At 38.0% G+C, this 21,429-nt stretch overlaps 3 protein-coding genes across 4 annotated transcripts; 2 read left to right on the top strand and 1 right to left on the bottom strand.

Annotated features, from left to right (window-relative positions):
• Window positions 1-4,302: 4,302 nt before the first annotated feature.
• Window positions 4,303-9,886, top strand: LOC131334091 (plant UBX domain-containing protein 8). 2 transcript variants are annotated; one of them, XM_058368965.1, is made up of 9 exons: window positions 4,303-4,512; window positions 5,978-6,036; window positions 6,161-6,725; window positions 6,800-6,918; window positions 7,041-7,170; window positions 7,388-7,552; window positions 8,616-8,759; window positions 8,854-8,910; window positions 9,516-9,886. In XM_058368965.1, exons 1-9 carry the CDS (start codon window positions 4,429-4,431, stop codon window positions 9,621-9,623), a joined length of 1,431 nt encoding a protein of 476 aa, XP_058224948.1. In that variant the 5' UTR covers window positions 4,303-4,428; the 3' UTR covers window positions 9,624-9,886. The 2 variants fall into 2 exon arrangements, with proteins under 2 accessions (XP_058224948.1, XP_058224950.1); XM_058368967.1 differs by lacking the exon at window positions 7,388-7,552 and having other exon boundaries at window positions 4,304-4,512.
• A 1,529-nt stretch (window positions 9,887-11,415) lies between these two features.
• LOC131333081 (scarecrow-like protein 28) lies at window positions 11,416-14,499 on the top strand. Its single transcript, XM_058367414.1, has one exon. It carries the CDS (start codon window positions 12,130-12,132, stop codon window positions 14,122-14,124), a length of 1,995 nt encoding a protein of 664 aa, XP_058223397.1. The 5' UTR covers window positions 11,416-12,129; the 3' UTR covers window positions 14,125-14,499.
• Window positions 14,500-14,602: 103 nt separating this feature from the next.
• Window positions 14,603-17,570, bottom strand: LOC131333082 (probable (S)-N-methylcoclaurine 3'-hydroxylase isozyme 2). Its single transcript, XM_058367415.1, has 2 exons — window positions 16,545-17,570; window positions 14,603-15,347 (listed from the first exon to the last, which is right to left on the bottom strand). The coding sequence occupies exons 1-2, from the start codon at window positions 17,454-17,456 to the stop codon at window positions 14,742-14,744; spliced, it is 1,518 nt and encodes a 505-aa protein (XP_058223398.1). The 5' UTR covers window positions 17,457-17,570; the 3' UTR covers window positions 14,603-14,741.
• Window positions 17,571-21,429: the final 3,859 nt, after the last annotated feature.

A 21,429-nucleotide genomic window follows, 5' to 3' on the forward strand; every position in this document is an offset into this window, starting at 1 on the left:
TAACATCTAGACCGTTCAAAACATTTTTTGACGGTCGCAATTGAGCGCTGTAAACTCTTGCTTACGACTGCTCCGGAAATAAGATTTTCTCCCCCGAATTTCCAATTGTTTCTCCTTACCTACGCCGTTCCAAAAAACTAGTACTATTCTGGATAACGTTTTTTAATGGAGATATTTTGTTGGTCCTCGATTAGCTTGGCTATAATGGCTCGCAAATTCGAGAATCATTTTGAAGAGCACAGATAATTTTAGTGAATAAAAAAATATATACATTGGGTTAATATGATATAATCAAATATGACAATGATCCTGAGATGGAGTAATTATTTAACGCCTTAAAGATTGTAGGATTTATAAACTTGTAATTGTTAAGCGTGTTGGAGTCTTTTAATACTTATGCCCTGTGGTACCTATAAAAAGAAAGGAAAAGATGCAAAAAAAAAAAATTAATTGTTCATAAGCCTTTGTTTCATTATTTTTCGTCTCTTTTTTTTCTCAAACCAAACGAAGGAAGAGAATTTTTTTTATTTTTTTTTTCCATTTCCTTTCTTTTCCATTGCGACCAAGCTAACCCTTAAAAGGTATCTTTTGGGTCTATGTGGCCCTAAGTGTCACTTTTGTTGATGATGAATTGAATGGATTGTTATAGATATTAGGCTAAAGTGGTGTGAGAACAATTAGATAGTCTTGGGAGGAAATTGAGATAGAGGGATTTTGGTGGCCAACACGAAAAATAGTACTCCCCATCTTAATTTGTTGTGCTTGTTTTCTTTTTTGAAACCTTGTAAAAAATAGTTAATGTTTTTTATGATTTCAAAATTTTTGTTTAAAAAAATTAATTGAGATCTATCAAATAATATTTCATATTGAATATGTAAGATATTATACATTAAAAGATATAAACAATTTTTTGAGACGTCCAAAAAATGAAACGGACATAACATTTTAGGATGGAGGACTAAGAGCATCTCCAACCCACGCTCTATTTCTTCATTTGAGAGTATGGAACTCCTCTAATCCATCCTCTCAAGCCTCCTCTATTTGAGAGGATGAGATTTTGATCCTCCATATTTAGAGGATGAGAGAAAATATGGAGAATCTCCTCTAAAATCACTTTATGAATAAATAGAGGGTTTGTGGTTGGAGTAAATAGGAATAGTGATTTCCTCTAAAATCGCTTTATGAATAAAATAGAATATTTTGATACTCTCAAATAGAGTATTGGATTGGAGATGCTCTAAGGGGCCATGTTGTGCTCTTCAAGGGACTGCACGGTGGTCCTGGCCTTACGGGGCCTACTCCGGTCTCGTTTCAATGATTAAAAACGTTCACTTCGTGGAGCTCGTCAAGTAGAACAATTATGCAAAAAATAATAACCTCGATCGAATATCATTAAATACCTGATTGGAACACATACAACTTGCCAATAATGGAATCCAGTAGATTTGATTCAGTGTTTCGGATCTATTCTTTTCAAAATAAAAATGTTTCAATTAATAACTTAATGATATCTAATCGAACTAATTTTTTGCATAATTGTTATACTCAACGAGCTCTGATAAACGTTTTCAATCATTAGAGTAAGATCAGAGCGGGCCCCACAAGGCCGGGACAACACCGTGTTGTCTCCTAGGACTCATTTGGATGAGGTCATGAGAAAAGGTATTGGGTTCTCCCCTTATAATACTGTGGGGCCCTCTTAATACAGGGTTTGGGAACCAAAAATACAGGGGTTCTTCCTTTATCCCCTCCTTCTATAATACCCCCAATACCACCTAAGGGGAGATAATTTTATCCTAGGGTTTGAGGTGTTATTAGCTACTTCATTCGTCCCAATTTGTTTGTCCAATTGTCGAAATACGTGTTTTTCAAAAATATACTTATATCTTACAATTTATAATATTTTTTATGATTTTAAAAATTTTGTATAATAAAACTAATTGAGATCTATCAAACAAGATCCATATTGAATATTAAAAACATTACGAATTGAAAATTATAGCCAATTCTTTGAGAGGTCAAACGCTCTCAAAAAGTCAAAAATGGGACAAACAAACCGGGATGGAGGGTGTAATACTTTCTCCTCCTCCGTTTCAACTATAGTACAAAACAACTTTATCCTTCATCTAAATTAAGTACTATTTTATCCCTTCATTTTTAATGCCTTATTCAAACCAATTACTATTTAGGAAAAATGATGGCTCAGGACGTGTATTTTGTGATAATTAATGCCTGTTAAGAACATATTGAAAATATTTGTTAATACTGAAAATGTCATTGGCAGATATTAATTATCAAAACATGTCCTTACCGTCATTTTCTCTACTATTTAATATCTCTCCATAAATATCATATCAATATGAATCATTCATTATTAACAAATATTTTATATTATTTCATTTCTTTTATAAATAATACATTTAATCTTTATTCTTGATCCAAACGAGCGCACAGCACGGCCCTCAGTCCTTGCAGGGAGTAATAAAAGTTGGGGCAGACTATACCCAAAGTAAATTGCCTTTCCCCCTTGACACCCCACGCCCGGACCCCACGCCGGTTTTCGGATTACCCCTGGCTCTCCCCCCACCCCCAAGTACCCCACTTTTTAATTTCTTTCTTTATTTAATTATTTTTATTTTATTTTATTAATACAACATTCCTATATTAAAAAATATAATTGAAGAGTTAAGTGTTTTAATTTTTAATTCAGTTGAACTAGGGCCAAAATTATATATTTTTTGATCATTTTATTCTAAATGGTCATAATGAATTTTTTGCTGTAAGATTTTTCAACAAACACCCTAAGACTCGTTATTTAGTTTCAAGGTTCTTTTAGGGTGTCCATTGAAAGGCGTTGGAGTCAAAAATTTACTATAACCATTTAGGATGAAATGATCGAAAAAATAACATATTTGCACCAATTCAAAGATTGAAAATTGAAATACTTATTTTTTAACTATATATTTTAATATGTATATAGGAAAAAAAAAGTTGTATTCATTAGAGACAATGCTTACACCTCATGCTTAGAGTGTGAACAAAAGACAAGTATCAAAAATGTTGATTCGTGTGCCAAGATAAGGCAGCGATCGACTGGTCCAAAAATATTGATTCGTGTGCCAAAAATATTATTTCTGGAGGCTATAAAAAGAGGACTTTGTGTTTCAACTATATTTTTTAACTAAAAAATTGAAATACATAAATTTTAACTATATTTTTAATATATAAATGGGGTAAAAAAATAAATATTTCAAATTTCAAACCGTTTGAACCGGTACAAAAATGCTATTTTTCTGACTATTTCATCCTAAATGGTTGTAATAAATTTTTTGCTCTAAAGCTTTTCAACGAACACTCTAAGATTCCTTATTTAGTTTTAGAGTTCTCTTAGGGTGCACATTGAAAGGCCTTAGAGCGAAAAATTAATTACGACCATTTAGGATGAAATGATCAGAAAAATAACATCTTTGCACTGGTTCAAACGGATTGAAAATTGAAACACTTACTTTTGTAACTATATTTTTAATCTGTAAAGGAAAAAAAGGAAAAAAAATCGAATAAACATGATCAATTGAAAGACTTTTTTTTCTCTCAATTACTTTACAAAGCCTCGAAATAAGCTTGAACCTAAATTGTCTTATAAGTTGTCTTTTTTAGATTTTTTTAGATATACATGCATTCTAACATACATAATCACATAGTCTTGCACATAAGATAGAATGACAAGAGAGGGGAATGCTTTAGAATGCTTACAATTGGATTGGACATGACCATGGAGCAAATAAACCATAGAAAGGAAAAAGAGGGGGGCAGCGGCCATATTGGGAGGTTATCATTTTTTTATAAATAGGACCCTTTGTCAAGCCATTCAACTCACACCTTCAATCTCTCCAACTTTTGGCTCTAGAAACCTTGTGTTTGTTTTTTGTTCTTGGTATTCTTAAGTTTTTCAAGAAACTCAACCCGAGGCTGCCACCAAACCATCACCCGATCAGCCTCTCAATCCAAAAAGTTTAGTTTAGTCAAGATTTAGTTTCAAGAGAAAAAGAAAGATAATTGAAACAAATAAAGAAAAGGAAATAAAGAGGAAAAAAAAGAAAAAAAAAGATTCAAATCGGAAAGAAAGAAAAAGAAATAAAGAGAAAAAAAAAGAAAAAAAATTCAAATCGGAAAAAAAGAAAAGAAAATAAAGAGAAAAAGGAAAAAGAAAATGCAAACCGGAAAGAAAGAATTTGGGGGGTGGGGGGAAAGCACCTCTCTACCCCAAAGCGTTCTAGGGAGTACTTTTTTGAACGGCACCCCAAGCGTTGTCCTTATTCGCATAAGTACACGCAAGAATAACTGAAAAAGTTCACGAGAAACACCTCTCTCTCTCTCTCACTCTCCCAATCTCTGTGTGTCTGTGCGCAAATCCTGCGCAGCTCGGAGATGGAGAGACCTAGCCGTGAAGCAATCGAGACTATCATGAGCATCACCGGGGTTTCCGAAGTTGTTGCCGCACAGAAACTCGAGGTATACTTTTTTCCGTAATTTGCAACCGAAATATGTGATCGTAAGTTCAAAATTTCTGCATTCGATCACCTGTAGTTAAAATGTTTGTCCATGTATACGCCGCTGCGTCTGAGTTTTGAATGGTCGGACATTGTCATCACCTGTAGTTTAGAGCTGGTAAAATCCTTCGTGTATATATAGTCCAGTAGAGGTTATGTTTTGTAGTTTGGTATTATTGTGAAATAAATGTACTCAATATGAATGAATTTAACTTTGTTCCACATGTTTCGAGCAATCCAATTGAAGCATAAGATTTATCTGGTCATAGTTGTGGGCACAGTTACCACTCCTGGCCTTGATCATGAATGTTGTTAGCGCTGGGGACACGCCGAGAATACACATGGGGAGGCCGCTGCGTGGCTTTTGTAAATTTTGAAAGCTTCTTCAGCAGTAAATATTAATAACTTCATAAGTACTTATAAGTGTTGGGCCATAAGTGTGAGTATAAAACATGTGCGCATGTGTGTGTATAGGAAGAAACCATCGGTTGTTAACTCATTCGATGGGGGCCCTAACTGAAATATTTTAGTGTTGTAATGTAGGTATGCATAATTAACAAATTTGCTAAAAGGATTACAATCCCCACCGTGTCTGTGTTCCCCTTTTTTTCTGAGAATTTTCCGTGTCTCATATCTGTGTCTTCCCATATCTGTGTCTGTATATGTGTCCATATCTGTGGTGCATGGGGTGCACAAGACGGACAGAATCGCACGATGTTGAGATTTGAAGAACTTAACAGCATGATACTGATGCCGTTCCAGAGAAGAAAAAAGAAAAAGAAGACATGATTCTGATCCTGATTGAAATCTTCAAGTTTGTTGTGTCAACATGCTTATAGATTCGTAGGCGGACCACGATAAGCCCTTCAAACAAAGAGTAATTTATTTTTGGTGAAGACAAATATATATATGAAAGAGAGGATGAGATAGAAGAATGAGATGTTAAGACAACGAAATGTCAGGAAAGGTGAGCTGGTTTATAATTCAACGTGTGTGATTTTGGTATTGAAATGATCATGTTAGGTGCTTCAAGACCTGTCACCATAAACTTTTATGTTATCACTACTTTTCTATTTAAAGAAAGGAAACAAAAGCATGACCCTATGGATACAAAAATCTATGGACTCCTCATGTCAAGTAGAGCATTCTGATTAACGAATCTAATTTATCTTCACACCAACTTTTTCTCTCGTTTCGTGGGGCGTCTTGGCTTAACTTTCATGTACGTAGTCATTCTATAGTTGTCCATTTCCATTTGTGCATCTTTTGTCACGGCATTAGTGATATGAGCAGACTGCAGAGGTGAGTTGTGGTCATCTGTTATACAATTTTCAAGCATTTAGTGGTGCAATTGTGTAAGCTTCTTTAATCTTTATAACCTCATTCAGAAAACTTGAAAATGATGGTTGTTTTCGTTCTCTTGTTAGGAGAATTGGGGAGATCTCAATGATGCTATTAATGCACATTTCGCTGGAGATAGGAACACGTCAGTGACTATTTTCCTGCCATTTTCTTTCTGCTTTAGTTTTCACCTGCATTGACTAAACTTTTCATTATGCTCTTGATTCCTTTTCTAACTTAGATGATACTGTTTGTTTTCCTTTATTCAGCATAACATCTATTGATGCTCCTCGTAATGTTGCGACGAACATAGATGATCATTTGAATCCATTCTCTCATGTCAATTCTGACTTAAGAAGAAGTTTATGGGATAGTGGTCCTGACTTTACTAGTAGTTCGCCAATTGTTTCACACTCGGGAGAAGTTGGGGAGATTCCCATTGAGATCAGGGATGGGACTGAACAATCACACAATTCAGTCCTCGCGCCTAATATAGATGGTTTCAGTGGAAAATCGGATGCAGTTTGCTCAGGAACTGGTGGGACTGTCATAACTGATGGTGATGTAAATATTCCAATTGCTCTCTCAGGAGATACATCTGGGCAGAATGGGCAAAAGGATGACGCATTGCATGATAGTTCCAATGACACCAGTCGAATGCCAAGTTCCCCTGGAATCGATGATTTTGACTACAGCAATGACATAGAAGAAGAAATGATTCGAGCTGCTATTGAGGCTTCAAGAAGGGATCGTGGAAAAGGTTCCCTATATCTGCAAAGACAGTATCTCTTAGAGGATGCTGAACTTGAAGAAGCTGTTTTGTTGTCATTGAAGGTTTGTGATTTTGTTATATAGTGGCACCCTTATATTCCCCGTTCTCACCTCTCTTATGTGGATTGAATGGGAAGACGGCAGAGCAAGAGAAAGCTTTGCGTGAACTGGAGAAGAAATTTGGAGCTTCAGAACTGGACACTTGCAAGTCAACTTTGCTTGGTGATCTGGAGAAAGTGATGTCATTAAATGGAAGGTTTGTGCCTATTGTTCCTAGTTAATATGGTGTGAAACACCTTTTAATTTTGCTTGTTTAATGTTGGATACTTGTATGCAAGTATTTGGTTTTCATAAGAAGTGTACTTCGAGATTATCTAGGTTGGAGATGGGAAGCTCATCTATCCAACATGGAACTCCGATTCTGGAAAAGCAGTCATTGCTCAGGCACAGGAGTAGGCATGTGCCTTCTCCCTCTGTTGACTCTGCCACAGAAATTGGTGAAGTTGAGGTTAGCCCACCATCAAGTCCTAAACAGCATGAAAATAATTATCTACCCCATTATGGAATGATCTCTATTCTAATGAGGTAGTTCAGTCGTGTCTATGTGTGGTAATGGTGATCCAGAAAAGTTCTATTATGATTTATGAGTATTAAATTTTTTATGTTATAAGAAAAACTGTGGTCTTTATCGATGGTCATTTATCCTGTTTCTAAATTGCTTTTAGGATGATGAATATCTTGCTTCATTGCAAGCTGATAGAGAAAAAGAACTGAAGGCAACGGAAGAAGCTGAAGCTCAACGTTTGGAAGAGCAAACAATTAGAGGAGCTACTCTTGAAGAAGAAAGGCTGAAGGAGGAGGCATCATGTAGAAAGTTGAAGGAAGAACAGGTAGTGTGTATTTAGAAAAATCTCCTGCCAATGGCAGCACCAGATGTGTTGAACTGGTAATGGATCTTTTTTGGTCATTTGTTTTGTTTTCTTGCACAATAATTACAACCCTGTTAATCAAATGTAAACCTTGGGCCTCTTTGAAAAAAAACAGAGAAATTACTGAGAACTTTAAGTCACAGAATTTATGTACTAAACATTATCAATGCTTTAAGATATTTAAACGCTTGAGTAATTGTTTACAAGTTTATTCAATAGAAGTCTGAAGATGAATATACGATTAGAAATGGTTATTTTTACTTTTGTATTTAAGCGAAGGATCAGTCAGTTTACATTGCTACCTTTACACGTTATTTGGTCGGCTTTTTTTTTATTGCATCTGTACCCAGATATTTTCTGGAATACCCTTGCTCGAGTTATAAGAATCTAATGCATTACAACCACACACCTTTGAAATGGTTTCATACACCAAGAATATGCATATGCAATCATAATATCCTACTGACCGATGTACTTGATAGATTAAGTGACCAATTCATCTTTTAAACTTTGAGTGTTTCTTCTCTAGTCACTGAAACACAACCAGATTCTCCAACGTTGAGCCTACAAGTTCTTCCTCAAATTGGTTAGAAGTTCAAAGCTGAGAAGGAAAGAAATCATATACAATATGCTTAGTGCTTACTATGTGCAACTCCAACCAAACATGTTGGACACATATCCAGGCATCCCATACCCGTCGGAGACATGTGCTTTATGTACTCAGAGGAGTCTATCTGTCTATGTAACATAGACCCTTGATGTGAAGTCTACGGTCAGTTGCTACAGAATTGCCTCCAGTAATTTTTATGATGGATTTGAATAGTGAAAACTGGTAGTGTTGGTAATTACAATGCTCTCTCTTTGTACTTATGGATATTGTTTGATATTTCTGCTGTAATACTTAGTGCTTTTTTTGTTCCTATTCTTCGAAGAATCAAATGGAATTGGTGTGTCTTCTACATCAAGACTTCTGACCGTCAATAGATTGTTAATTCCTGGTGAGTGGTGACTATTTTTACTGCAGGGAATCAAGAGACGACTAGCTGCAAAGGAAGCTTCTCTTCCTCAGGAACCAACATCGGACAATGAAAATCAATTAACAATTCAAGTGCGGATGCCAGACGGTAGCCGTAATGGTCGTCGATTTCTAAAGTCAGACAAGTTACAGGTTCAGTTTTTAAAGAAGACTTGATTCGCATTAATTGAGCAGTTACTTCCTTTGCATATTCTTGTAGCTTAACTTGGGAGATTTGGCGTTGCAGTCCATCTTTGACTTCGTTGATGTTGGCGGGTGGGTCAAGCCCGGCTCTTACAGATTGGTAAGTTATATTCTGTAGTAAAACTTTTAAAGAGCATCCCCTACTATTGCATTAGCTATTTGGTTCACATGGTCAAATGGATATTTTGCTCTGAATTGGCACTCAAGAAATATAGAACGTTCAGAAATCTCCAAGTCAACTTGAGTTGTCTAAAAACTATGGAGGTCTATTAATGGTCGCTGGAAAGTCAGTGAACCAAGCGTGAGAAAGCCAAAACTAAGGCTTAAGTGATGAAGACCTTCTTAGCATTCCTATTGATGCTTTTAATGAATTTAGAGTTCCCCAGCAATTAACTATTTTTCAGAAAAGACAGAAAATTTTGAGTGATTTTTGAAGCTGTAACTAATACGTTGCTCACCTTAAAATCTGTAAGAAATTCATTTTGGTTTAGTTCTATCTCCATGTTTGTGCGCTTTCAAGGGGGTTTACTTCAGAGTATAATCAGGTATTCTAATAGTCTTGAAATTTTTAATGCAAGGAGATTTTGAATTTCTGGATATGACTTTAGCTTCTTCTGTTCACGAGTCCATTCTACATGTAGTAATGAAATAACACACGGAACAATGTTTGCCTTCTCTAACCGTTCTCTTTTACTTAAATTCCAGGTGAGACCATACACTCAGCGTGCTCTTAGCGACGGAGAGACTGCTCTTACTCTGAATGAACTAGGCTTTACCAGCGAGAAAGAAGTCATATTTCTGGAGTTGGTTTAGCATGATCCTCCTGTAAAGCTGTTAAACTCACACTTAAAACTGCAGTCTATATGAGTAAATAGTTCCATATGTGGATTGTGGTGAAGGTTGAAATAGGCAGTGACAAAGGAGTTGCGTGTCAAAAGGCAGATTAACTGATAGGATTTACGTAAAGGTGGCTGGATGGCTGAAGTTGCAGCTGGGATGCAATCCTCCTAATTGGCATTTTAGTGTCAAAACTAGCGTTTTAACGTCAATCTTGGTTACCTATGTTGGTTGATTGATTGCCTTGCCTTGTGGCGTCATTTGGTTTGCTACATACATATGCTCTCTATTTTCATGAAGCTTACCTGTTCCACAGGGCAAGCCCATATCCAAGAGGGACGATTTTGTAATTTTGCTCTGTTCTCAGCGCATGGGCCGCATGGCCCCTCGTGTCTTCAAGGAGCTAATGCAATTTTCAGAACAGAGCATTTTTTTATAACTGGGCAAAAAGGTTCAGGCTTTGTTTGTTTGGGTGTAAAATGTTTTCCAGTAAAATATTTTACATATTTTTCGGTGTTTGGTTGTGTAAAAAATGAGGTTAATTGGATGAAAATAACTTACCCTTGAAGCTTCTGGAAGTTATTTTTTAAAATGAACTCGCTGCCTTTACTGCAATTCTCATTGTTCAGTTTCTTCGATCGTCAGTCTTGATCCATGTTCAATTCCAATATTTTCAGATCTCTCCACCGTTTAAACCCCCCTCCCCCCATATATACTATTTTGTTACCAATCAAACACCGAAAAATATAAGTTTGAAATTTGTTTTTTGAAAAAATATTTTACATTACATCAAAACAAACGAAGCCTAGATGCAGATTAAAGGATAGTACAATTTTGCAAAAACAAGAAACAGTGACACTCTGTAGAAGTCTTCCTTCAACAATTCAATCAGAAGAAATAACCCTCTCCGATCGTACAACTATTTCACAAGGTATATAAGATTTTAGTAGTAATTCATAGAAAATTTTCCCTCATATGTTTTGGTATTTGATATTTCCTAAATTAACTCGCAGTCAATAATGACCTAGAAATATTAAGTAATTTTTTTTCGTCAAAGAAATATTAGGTAGATGCGAGTATATAATTCACCATTACTAGAGAAAATGTTCAATATCAGTAAATAATCGAATCAAATTGCAGCACTTCTTCAAGTATATATGGGCCCGACCACCTGATCACAATTAGTCAAAATTCATTGACATTCACTTGGCCGTGTAGAGCCCACACTTAAAAAATAAATCTCAATTATTAATGTTAAATCATGGACAATATTTTAGAAAAAAACCTTCACGGACCAAAAACTATCCCGGAAACAAAGGGGCAGTTCAGTCATTTACTTTTCGTCCCAAGCAAAAACTCCACGTGTCACAACGTGATGGAACCCTGGAAAACCAGGCCCCACACTCCCGCCTCGTGTCCGAATAATTATCTTAATCAAGAGTAGTTTATTATAGTCCGGTAATCTCGTAGAACTTTCACAAAAGGCCAAAAGAAAAAAAAAAATGATGATTAAAAAAACCCAACGGTCAAGTGACCCTTCTGGTTCTGGGCACGTGCACCCCTACGTGGCCTACTGCCATTATTCAACACAGACCCAAAAAGAGAGGCATTCCGTACACCCTCGCCCTCCCAACGGTCATATTTTTCTCCGACAACCCTCCAACGGTCACTTGACCAATCGCTCTCAGCCGTCAGATCTCCATCCCACGGTACCGCACCCCTCCTTTTTTACCGACCCCATCGTCTCTCTTTTCCCATTATATAAAAACGGAGTCCTATTTTGTCTATGGCTTTTTTTTGGGTGTCCTTGACAAGTGTTTTCTTGACAATAGGTTGATTCTTTCTACATGTTTGGAGGCTGGGAATTCTGGGTTTTTGTTGAGACTCATTGTGTTAGAGAGAGATATGTTGGTGGACATGTTTGGTGCTCCAAATGCTGATTTGCTGCTTCACTCGAGTACTAATACTCCTCCTCCTCAGGATTTGAGCTGCCGATTCGAGCAAGCATGTGTTTTGAGTTCAAACGTTAATGGTGTGAGTTTCTTGAATCGCTTCAGTTTCTGCAGCTTCTTCCAATGACTACTTCTCTTTGAAAATTTCGGAATCCGATGATCATTTTCTGTTAAGGCATTCTTTGATTCTTTATATTAGGTGGGTTTTTGTTGATTTGTTCTTCTTATATATACATCACATAATTGATTCATATAGGGGACACACACATTTCCACTGATTTATTCCACATACTTTCATCGGATTCCTTAGGGTTTGCTAGTCTTTTGTTCAAAAACTTCACCACACTCACATAGCTTGTTGTTTCTCTGTATTTTCTCTGCACATTTAAGTTCTTACAAATTTATACAGAACAGTAATACATAGCACAGATTGTATTAATTTATACGTATAGAGACAACATAGAGGAAAAGAAAATAGGTGTTTTGGAGTTGAACATAAGAAAACAGAGAAAATTGGAAGGAAATAGAATATGTTGGCTGGGTGTTCTTCTACATTAGTGTCACCGAGGCCTAGATTGAGGAGTGAAGCAGCATCAGCACAGTTCCCAGCTTGTCATTACCCTTCAATGAGCACACAAAGACTAGACTTGCCATGTAGTTTTTCGCGGAAGGACACCTCGATATCGCAACCCGGTAGGCCCGTTGGCCTTTCGGTTGAGAAGCCGTTCGAATCGAAGGCCAGCAGTTGTTCTCTCAAGCAGAACATTCGCCTACCGCCTTCTGCAACAGACGTCAAGAGCGAGTTTTGGGACAAGGGTAAAAGCTTGAAGAGGTATGCTGAGGAGTGCTCTTTTGGTGAAGATGATGATGATCAGTCATACATCAACAGGGTTAAGAGGAAAAGGGGCAATGGAAAACCGGGCGATTCTCCTAAAGGCAGTGAAGACTTGGGTTTTGGCCAATTGGGTAGTGGAAATTTTTGGTTTCAGCCAAATTTAATCACAGGCCTTAACATGCCTCAAGTTCCTTTCTCTTTGTCATGTTCAGGAGAGGAAGAGAGGGTCTGTTATGTGCCTAGTGATGTGATTTCGCCGCCTCTGCCTCCATCAAACAATCGTTGGGCAGAACCTGTGGTGACTCAGATTACAGACTTAGGTGAGAAGAAGGTTGAGACGAGGCATGGACCGGTCAAGGCGGCATCAGGATCAAGTACTTCATCAGAGAGCCATAGCTTGGACCTTAAGCAGGTTGAAAACCCTTTAGGCCATGATATAGGAAATGGGTCTGGGCCACGCAACCCAAGAGAAGAAGAAGAGGTGGCTGCAGCTGAAATCGACGACAACCACAGGGAGGAGGTTGGGTTTGAGCTCATCAGCTTGTTAATGGCTTGTGTTGAGGCGATTGGATCGAAAAATATTGCTGGGATTAACCACTTCATAGCTAAACTGGGGGAACTGGCTTCTCCGAAGGGATCTCCTATAAGTCGGCTTACCGCTTACTTTGTTGAAGCTTTAGCTTTGAGAGTTACTAGGCTTTGGCCTCATGTTTTTCACGTTCAAACTCCTCGGGAGCTTGATCGGGTGGACGACGATGGTGGCACTGCACTAAGGCTTCTGAACCAGGTTAGCCCCATTCCTAAGTTCATTCATTTCACCTCAAATGAAATTATATTGAGAACTTTTGAAGGGAAGGACAGGGTCCACATCATAGATTTCGACATTAAGCAAGGGCTTCAGTGGCCTAGCTTGTTCCAGAGTTTGGCCACTAGGGCTAATCCCCCAACCCATGTTAGGATTACTGGAATAGGTGAATCCAAACAGGAGCTAATCGAAATGGGAGAGAGACTAGCTGGATTTGCTGAGGCGTTGAGCCTGCCTTTCGAATTCCACCCAGTTGTTGACCGGTTGGAAGATGTGAGGCTGTGGATGCTTCATGTTAAGGATGGAGAAACCGTGGCTGTGAACTGCGTTTTCCAACTGCACAAGATGCTCTATGATGGTACCGGTGGAGCGATTAAGGACTTTTTGGGTCTAATTCGGAGCACAAACCCCAAAATCGTTCTTATGGCGGAGCAAGAAGCAGAACACAATGATCTTGTATTGGAAGCTAGACTTACCAAGTCATTGAAATACTATTCTGCTATTTATGACTCCATTGATTCATCTAGCCTTCCATTGGACAGCCCGGTAAGGATCAAGATAGAGGAGATGTTTGGGCGCGAGATTAAGAATATTATCGCTTGTGAAGGAAGTGAGAGGATTGAAAGGCACGAGACTTTTGGGAAGTGGAGGAGGTTGATGGAGCAAGGAGGGTTCAGATGTGTGGGAGTTAGTGAGAGGGAACTGCTGCAAAGTCGAATGCTGTTGAAGATGTACTCTTGTGAGAATTACCGCGTGGAAAAGCAAGGAGAAGATGGTGGAGTTGCTCTTACTCTAAGTTGGATGGATCAGCCTCTTATCACCGTATCAGCTTGGGTGCCTGTTGATGTTGTCGGCAGCTCTTCATCATACTCTCAGCCAATTTGAGTTGTCACGGATTTCTTCTTCATTCCATGCTTAGTCGTTTTCCTTCATCTATGTCACACAGGAAAGGATACTAAATTCTTTGTAGGTAGAAAAATCTTGCATTATTCTTTCATTCTTTTGTTGCAGATAAGATTTGTTGGTATAGGTTTCCATTCTTCACAGGACAGAGTTATAGATGTCAGTCAGTAGCTTTGGAGTCACCTTTTTATTGTTTTATTCCTTGATTATTTATGTGCTGAAATTCTTTGTTAGTTTGTCACTTCAAATATGTTGTATTCTTTGTTTGTAAGGATATCATCAATATCATTTTGAACCATGTACCTCAAAATTGGATTAAGATATATGAAATATCACAGTTGTGTTTAGTTATTAGTATTTCTTGAGTTTTCACTTCCTATTAGATGCTGCAAAAGATTTCATGCTGATCAAATTTATTGCTGACAAGTGTATAAAGGGTTTCATATTTCCTTAACTACTGTGACTTGAAGATATATCATATCTCATAGAAAATCTGAACGGAAAAGGATTTGTTCTGGTACATGTCTAATACAGTTCAGATAACAGAAAAAAGGACCGAGGACAGTCGAAAATGGCAAGTGAAAGAACAGTTTATTCGGTTACTTTCTAACTTTGGGAATGAGGAGTAGAGGTTGTTCCATCTGCAATGTTACTGCAAACTTCTCGTTCATGTCTAACCCGTTAGGATCAATCTCACCCGGAAGAGACCAATCGAAGAAATGGACCAGTGAAGCAAGAACCAAAGGTACATGCTTTGCAGCCATTGGGATGCCAGGACATATCCTCCTACCTGCCCCAAAAGGTAAGAATCCATAATCACTCCCTTTATAATCCAAAGTAGAGTTGAGGAATCGCTCTGGTTTAAACAGTAACGGGTCTTCCCAAAATGTGGGGTCTCTTCCAAGTGCCCAAACATTTACAAGAACTTGAGCATCTTCAGGAATTGTGTAGTTCATCACTTCGCAAGAGGCAAGTGCACGATGAGGAAGCAGAAACGGTGCAGGTGGGTGCAGCCTAAGGGCTTCTCTGACACAGGCTTGAAGGTATGGTAGTTGAGGTAGATGGGATTCTTTTGGAAAACTTTGGTCAACTTCTGTTGCGAGTTCTTGGCGGACTTTGCCCATGGATTCTGGATTTTTTACAAGTTCTGCCATTGCCCACTCCACTGTGGTGGTACTGGTGTCTGTACCAGCAGCGAACAGCTCCTGCCAATTCAAAATTTTATGATCAAAGAGATTTGTCGCCAATTCATTCATGAAAAATGCAAAGGTTGATCTTGACCCAATATTTACTAGCCTAGTATTAGATGTGATATCCGGAGTACGTCTATTGTTCTCTCCCTATATGTTTATCTATGTTAAAGTTAGACTCTCCTAAGGTAGTCCCCCTTGGCCAGAATTCTTAGGTGGTCGAAGGTTTGCGTCTTGTCATTTGCAAGACATTCACTCTCAAGTCTCAAGTGCAGCCTCCAAATCTACCGAAACAGAAATTTTGACTCTCTTAAACATTTCTCTGTATGAAATCAGCACAGTGAGGTTGGCTCGTTTAGCAGTTCTTTTGCTCATGTTACAATTCACATTCTAAGGTCTTTTGATTGTTTTTTTGATAAGTATTTTCTTTCATTAAAGCTCAAACACATCTACAAGCTCTAAGGGGCGTTCCCCAGTGAAAAACAAAAGCCATCTATACAGCTCTACTCCAGGCAAACAACTGCCATCATACAAAGAATAGGAAGAACACTATACATCCAAAACTATACCCAAGCCTGCACAAACTAGTAAGAGGGGCAAAAAATCTTATCTGACAGTCCCCAGCTTCTACAAAGTGCTCTCTGTTCATGTGAGTCTGCTCCACACCCATGTTCAAACACATTGGATTCTAACTTGTAAGGTCTTTTGTTCAACTTACTTCCCCAAAGTGACCCTGCCTTAAGGGGTTCATTGTTACTCGGAAAAGAAGGAAAAATATACTACAACATTGACACTAGCTTTGAATGCATTGGACTTAAAACTAGCCTTTCCGAGTTTATTTCAACCTGGCTTGATCCGGAGTAGGGCTAGAATATATTTAGGCTTAGCCTCATCAGTCCAAGGAAATTCTTGTTAATTTAACTAGGACAAATTAACATGTAAACAGAGCCTTTTCTTTAACAGAGGAGTATATTTTCTCACAAAGTAGTTCTAGCATTCTTTTCTTTTCTCTAGGGTATAACAACATTGCAACCTACCCTACACAGATATATCCGACCATTGGAAGCACGTGAGCCCTCACACAATGCACATGAGACAAGCACATATTGGACAACATTCAGACACATCTATATTTGGATCAGTGTTCAACACACGTATGAGAGAGAGAGAGAGAGAGAGAGAGAGAGAGAGAGAGAGAGAGAGAGAGCAAACCGCAAACAATTGGTTGATTTGATCATTTGAAAATGCTACGTCAAGAAGAGAATCCAAGAAATCTTGATGGCTTGAAGCACTGGACCCTGCCCTCTCTCTCCTTCTTTCTTCGATAACAGTTTCCCACATAGCGAAAAATCTCGCCACCAAATCCTCTGACCTTTTCCTCAACCCTTGAAGATCTAATCTTCCTAAAACTGGATAAAAATCGCTCAAATTCGGAGCAGAAGCCACCTCCATGATTCTCCTAACCAACCCTTCCATCCCTCCGCCTGAAGTTGAACTCTCTTCTTCCCGCAACCCCATAAAATCCCTGGACATCATAACATTACTCAACGTGTTAAACACAGAGGCGAAAACCACCCCTTTAATCTTCACCACTTCCCCTTCCACTCCTCTCAGAAACTGCACCATCTCCACCGCTTTCTCCTCCCTCAGACGCGTCTGTAACTCGACTGCCTTCCCCGAAAAGAGCTCCGTCCGGCATACAGTCCTCAGGTGCTTCCACTCGTCGTTGCATTCAAACGCCCACGCGAGCGACAAGGGGTTGAGTTCGTGGGTCTTGACCGGTAGCGCATGAGGGACGTGCCGCGCAGACAAGACCCGGTCGTGGGTTTTGAGAATCTCCGCGGCGGCAGCCGGCGATGATCCGACGATCAAGAGTTGAGTTCCTAGTTTCAGTGACATGAGGGGGCCGTAGAACTGAGCAAACTCGGTTAGCGTTATGTGAGGCTTTTGTCCCAAGTGGGGGATATTGCCTAGAACTGGCCATGGGGTTGGGCCTGGTGGAAGTGGAGGAGTCTTTGGCCGAGAATTACTAGTAGTAGATTTGAAGTACTTGAGAAGGAGCAGGAGTAGGAGGGTCAAGAAGAGGATTGGGAAGACGATGGAGGTTTCAGCCATGATTTCCATTAACAAGAGCTTGGTTTTTGCTGTTGTTTATATTGAAGTCAAGGGAAAGTCTTTAAGGTGTGTACCATATGTATTTATTGTGTGATTCATATTGTGCCACCTCATAAAAATTTACTTGTAGGACCGGTCATTCATAACATTTTATTTCGTATCGTAACTTTTTTAGTAAAAATTCGTAACTTTTCATCAATATGATTCGTAACTTTTTAGCAATAGATTTATAACATTTTGAAAATCATAACATTTTAATGTATTTCAATGAGGATGCATATGATACACACCCAAATGAGGAGAGTGTATTGTAGCACTTCCCTGAAGTCAAATAATGTGAGAAACATCGTAGGATTAGCTGCCTACTGTTAACCACAATTTTGTTTATTTTTAGATAAAAAATTCTGTTCGGATGAGGCAGACCAAGGGGTTTTCTGTCAGCAGCCGGACTACGGTCACCCCATGCAATTCGCGGTGACCGTCCACTGCACACATTTTGGAACCCATTTCGGATCCCAAAAAATACAAAAAAATATTCATAAATTTTAAAATAATATTTTACGGGACCCTGTAAAAAATTAGCTCCAACGGATATCGGTAGATATGTTTTTTGAATTTGTAGAACGAAACTGCAAAACTAAACGCCGAGCAAAAAAAAATTGCAAAACTAAACAGTTTCGTTTCTACGAATTCCAAAAAACATTCCTACCAATATCCGTTGAAACTGATTTTTTATAGGGTCCCGTGAAATATTATTTTAAAATTTATAAATATTTTTCTGTATTTTTTTGGTACCCGGAAGGGGCCTCAAAAGGCGTGCGGTGGACTGGTCACTGCATTCCATGCGGTGACCCTAGACTTTCTGTTTCTGTCAACACCCCGTGGGCCCCTTCGTGCATTTTTTTCTTATAATTCAAACCGTGCATTTTATAGGGCATGTAAAATAATGTATCTAAACAAAAAATCAGTTTATCCGGATATTGATAGTTATGCCAAAAGTTGATTTCTAGACGAAAAAATGGTCGGCCGGAATTTGTCAACTATTTTTTAAGTTAAATTATCTACGGCCGTTCATTTTCTTTGTCTAAAAACTCAACTTTTGACATACTTATCGATGTCCAGACAAACTGATTTTTTTGATGGTTATGTTATTTTACAGGCCCAAGATACACGATTTGAATTACCCAAAAAACGCGCCAAGACGAGGGACATTTATTAGACACTAGTACTAATTGATTTGATTGGTTGGAAACTTGGTATAGTTAGGGGGTGTTCCAATTTACCTTTTTTTTTTATAAGTTTTTTTTTTAATTTTCAAACTCAAACATAATGAAAATAAAAAATAATTTTTTAATTTTTTTTGCACCGTATAAAAGATCTATCAAACAAAATTCATATTAATAAAAAAATTATTTACATAAAAACATAATTTTTAAACTTGAAAATACCTTTTTTTCAAAATATTTTTTTTAGACTACCCGCCCACCCCATAACTTTGAATGGTGCTGATTGTGGGGCCAATAGCCCCGTTCCAGATTACCCCTTAAAAAATACAGTAAAAATTGGGCTAGATTCCAAAAGTAGTGGGGTATTGGGGCATTTAATCCGGGCTAGATTTTTATAAGGCCTCCATTGTTTTTGAAGTCCTAGCGTGTTAGGTCCAGTAATTGACAGAAATGGCCAGGAGAATTTTTTCCCCTGGCGCGCGCAGCACTTTCTCTCTCGCATCACGTGCCCCTCTCTGTCCGTCCATCTAATGATATCTAATCTACCTATTGAAGAAGGAACTGTGCTACCCACACAGCAATTTGTGTACAAATTATGCATAGATTTTGTTGTGGGGCCTACCACGGGTTCCACACAAATCATCCGAGCTGTTCATTAAATGTAAAACATTTTTTAAGGGTTCCCGTAAAAAATAAGCTCAATCCAATACCTATAGGTGCTTCATCCAACCATCTAACTATATGATTGGATTGAGCAACTATAGGTATTGGATTGAGCACCTATAGGTATCGGATTGAGATTATTTTTTACGGAGACCCTTGAAAAAATATTTTACATTTAATGAACGGCTCGAATGATTTGTGTGGAACCTGTGGTAGATCCCACAATGAAATTCGTGCATAATCTGTGCACAAATTGTATATATGTGTAGACTTTCTGTTGAAGAAGAGAGCACTCTTTTGACTTGTCTGTTCAGTCTCTTCCTTGACTACTGCCTCGTCACCCTCAACACTTTTATTTTGATGAAACTCTACACCAAACTCTGTTTTTTTTTAATATCAGGATTCTTTCTTTCTTTTTTATCATCTCACGTCAGAAGTCTAACCAGTTATTTAGGAAGTTAAGGACAGTTCCTTCGCTTGCTTGTTGAAACAATAATTATATGGGATTTTGACTTCTACCCCCTCCATTTCTACATCTACACTTTTTTTTTTTGGTTTTTATTAGGTAAAGTTACTAAACAACCCTTGTACTTTATAATATACAATATTCATTTCTTCAAATACTTTAACTACCCTCCAATAACTAATGAGGGAAAAATCCATCTACCCAAAATCTGCAAGATCCAACAAAACATCAATAACAAACCCATCTCTTTTACACATGCAATTCATATTATCCATCATATACGCTCATAAATCTTCATATACAGTCATAAATCCATACAACTATTAACTTGAAACTCCCATCATCCATCATATACATAAATCCATACAATTTTAAGCTTGAAACTCTCATCGTCCATCATATACAATCATAAAAGTTCATTAGTTCTTCATACAGTGTCACAAAAATTCAACAAGTTCCACATGACTTCATTAGTTTTTCGTATAGTCCCACAAAAATCTATCAAGTTCCACACTTTCTAACTAGTTCTTACAAAAAGTGGAAGCGCCTTTGTTTGATTAAGATATAGAAAAACAAACAAAACAAAAATCAGCACCTCCACGATCATAAACTCTTCTAGACTTATAATCCTAATGATGTACTGATCTCACATTTAACTGTGTGAAAAGTAGTCGAAAACGTATATTAGTAAATAAAAATAGTTAGAAGCATGTATTAGTTGAGGAAAATATGTTAAATCTCCCCAAACAAAAAAGAAGAAGAAGAGGAGTTAAATCTTGCCGATAAAAAAGATAACTTACACGGTGTTTCTAGCATATTAAGAGTGGCATCTTGGTTAGCCATAACAAAATGAGGGTTGTAACTATTGCTTTCACCGTTGCTTGGACAAGTGCGCCTATTATGTTCAACACACTGGCAATCACCACATTTTCGAGTCTTTTCTGCAATTTCAAAAGCCGAAGGATGACGGGTGGTAGAGCTGTCACCCTTTCTTTTCTTTGAACCCAACGGACGTTCCTTGTGGGGTTGAATGTTAGGTTCAAGAGTCAACAGAATTTTCGCATCAACAAGTAGAGCAATTTGCTTAAGGCTCTCTTCCTTTTGAACAAGAGGCATGTTTTTGTATTTCTCATGGAAGTTCTTGAGAAGACATTCAATTTCACTTCCAGTTCAATATGCTCCACCATCCATATTGGTAAATGACCTCATGTCAATTCTCCACTGTGGATGTATATCACCAAGTCACAAAATTCCATCTTTCTTATTTCTCATCACGTGGGCACAAGGTAGGCCCATTGTTCTTGAGAAATTGCTAGTACACGAACCCAGGACATAATCAGTTCTAGCCAACTCACATTGTTTGAAAAGTTCTCCAAGCGCAAAGACGGAAACATGAGTAACAAGTTCCTTTGACATGCGAATCTTAAACTTATGTGTAACTCGAATCTTTTCACTAGCAACCTTAGTCTTGATTTATTGTACTGATTGTCAATTGCAAGACAAATTTTTTCCCTCACCTCGCGAAAGTTACCTGTGGAAGCTATCAAATATTTCTTGAGCATTGCATGTGCACCTTCTACTCTTGAAGTGACATGATTCCCGAAGTGTGGATGCTTCCCTGTCCATG

The sequence above is a fragment of the Rhododendron vialii genome, chromosome 7a (assembly GCF_030253575.1).
Source record: "Rhododendron vialii isolate Sample 1 chromosome 7a, ASM3025357v1".
NCBI lineage: Eukaryota > Viridiplantae > Streptophyta > Magnoliopsida > Ericales > Ericaceae > Rhododendron > Rhododendron vialii.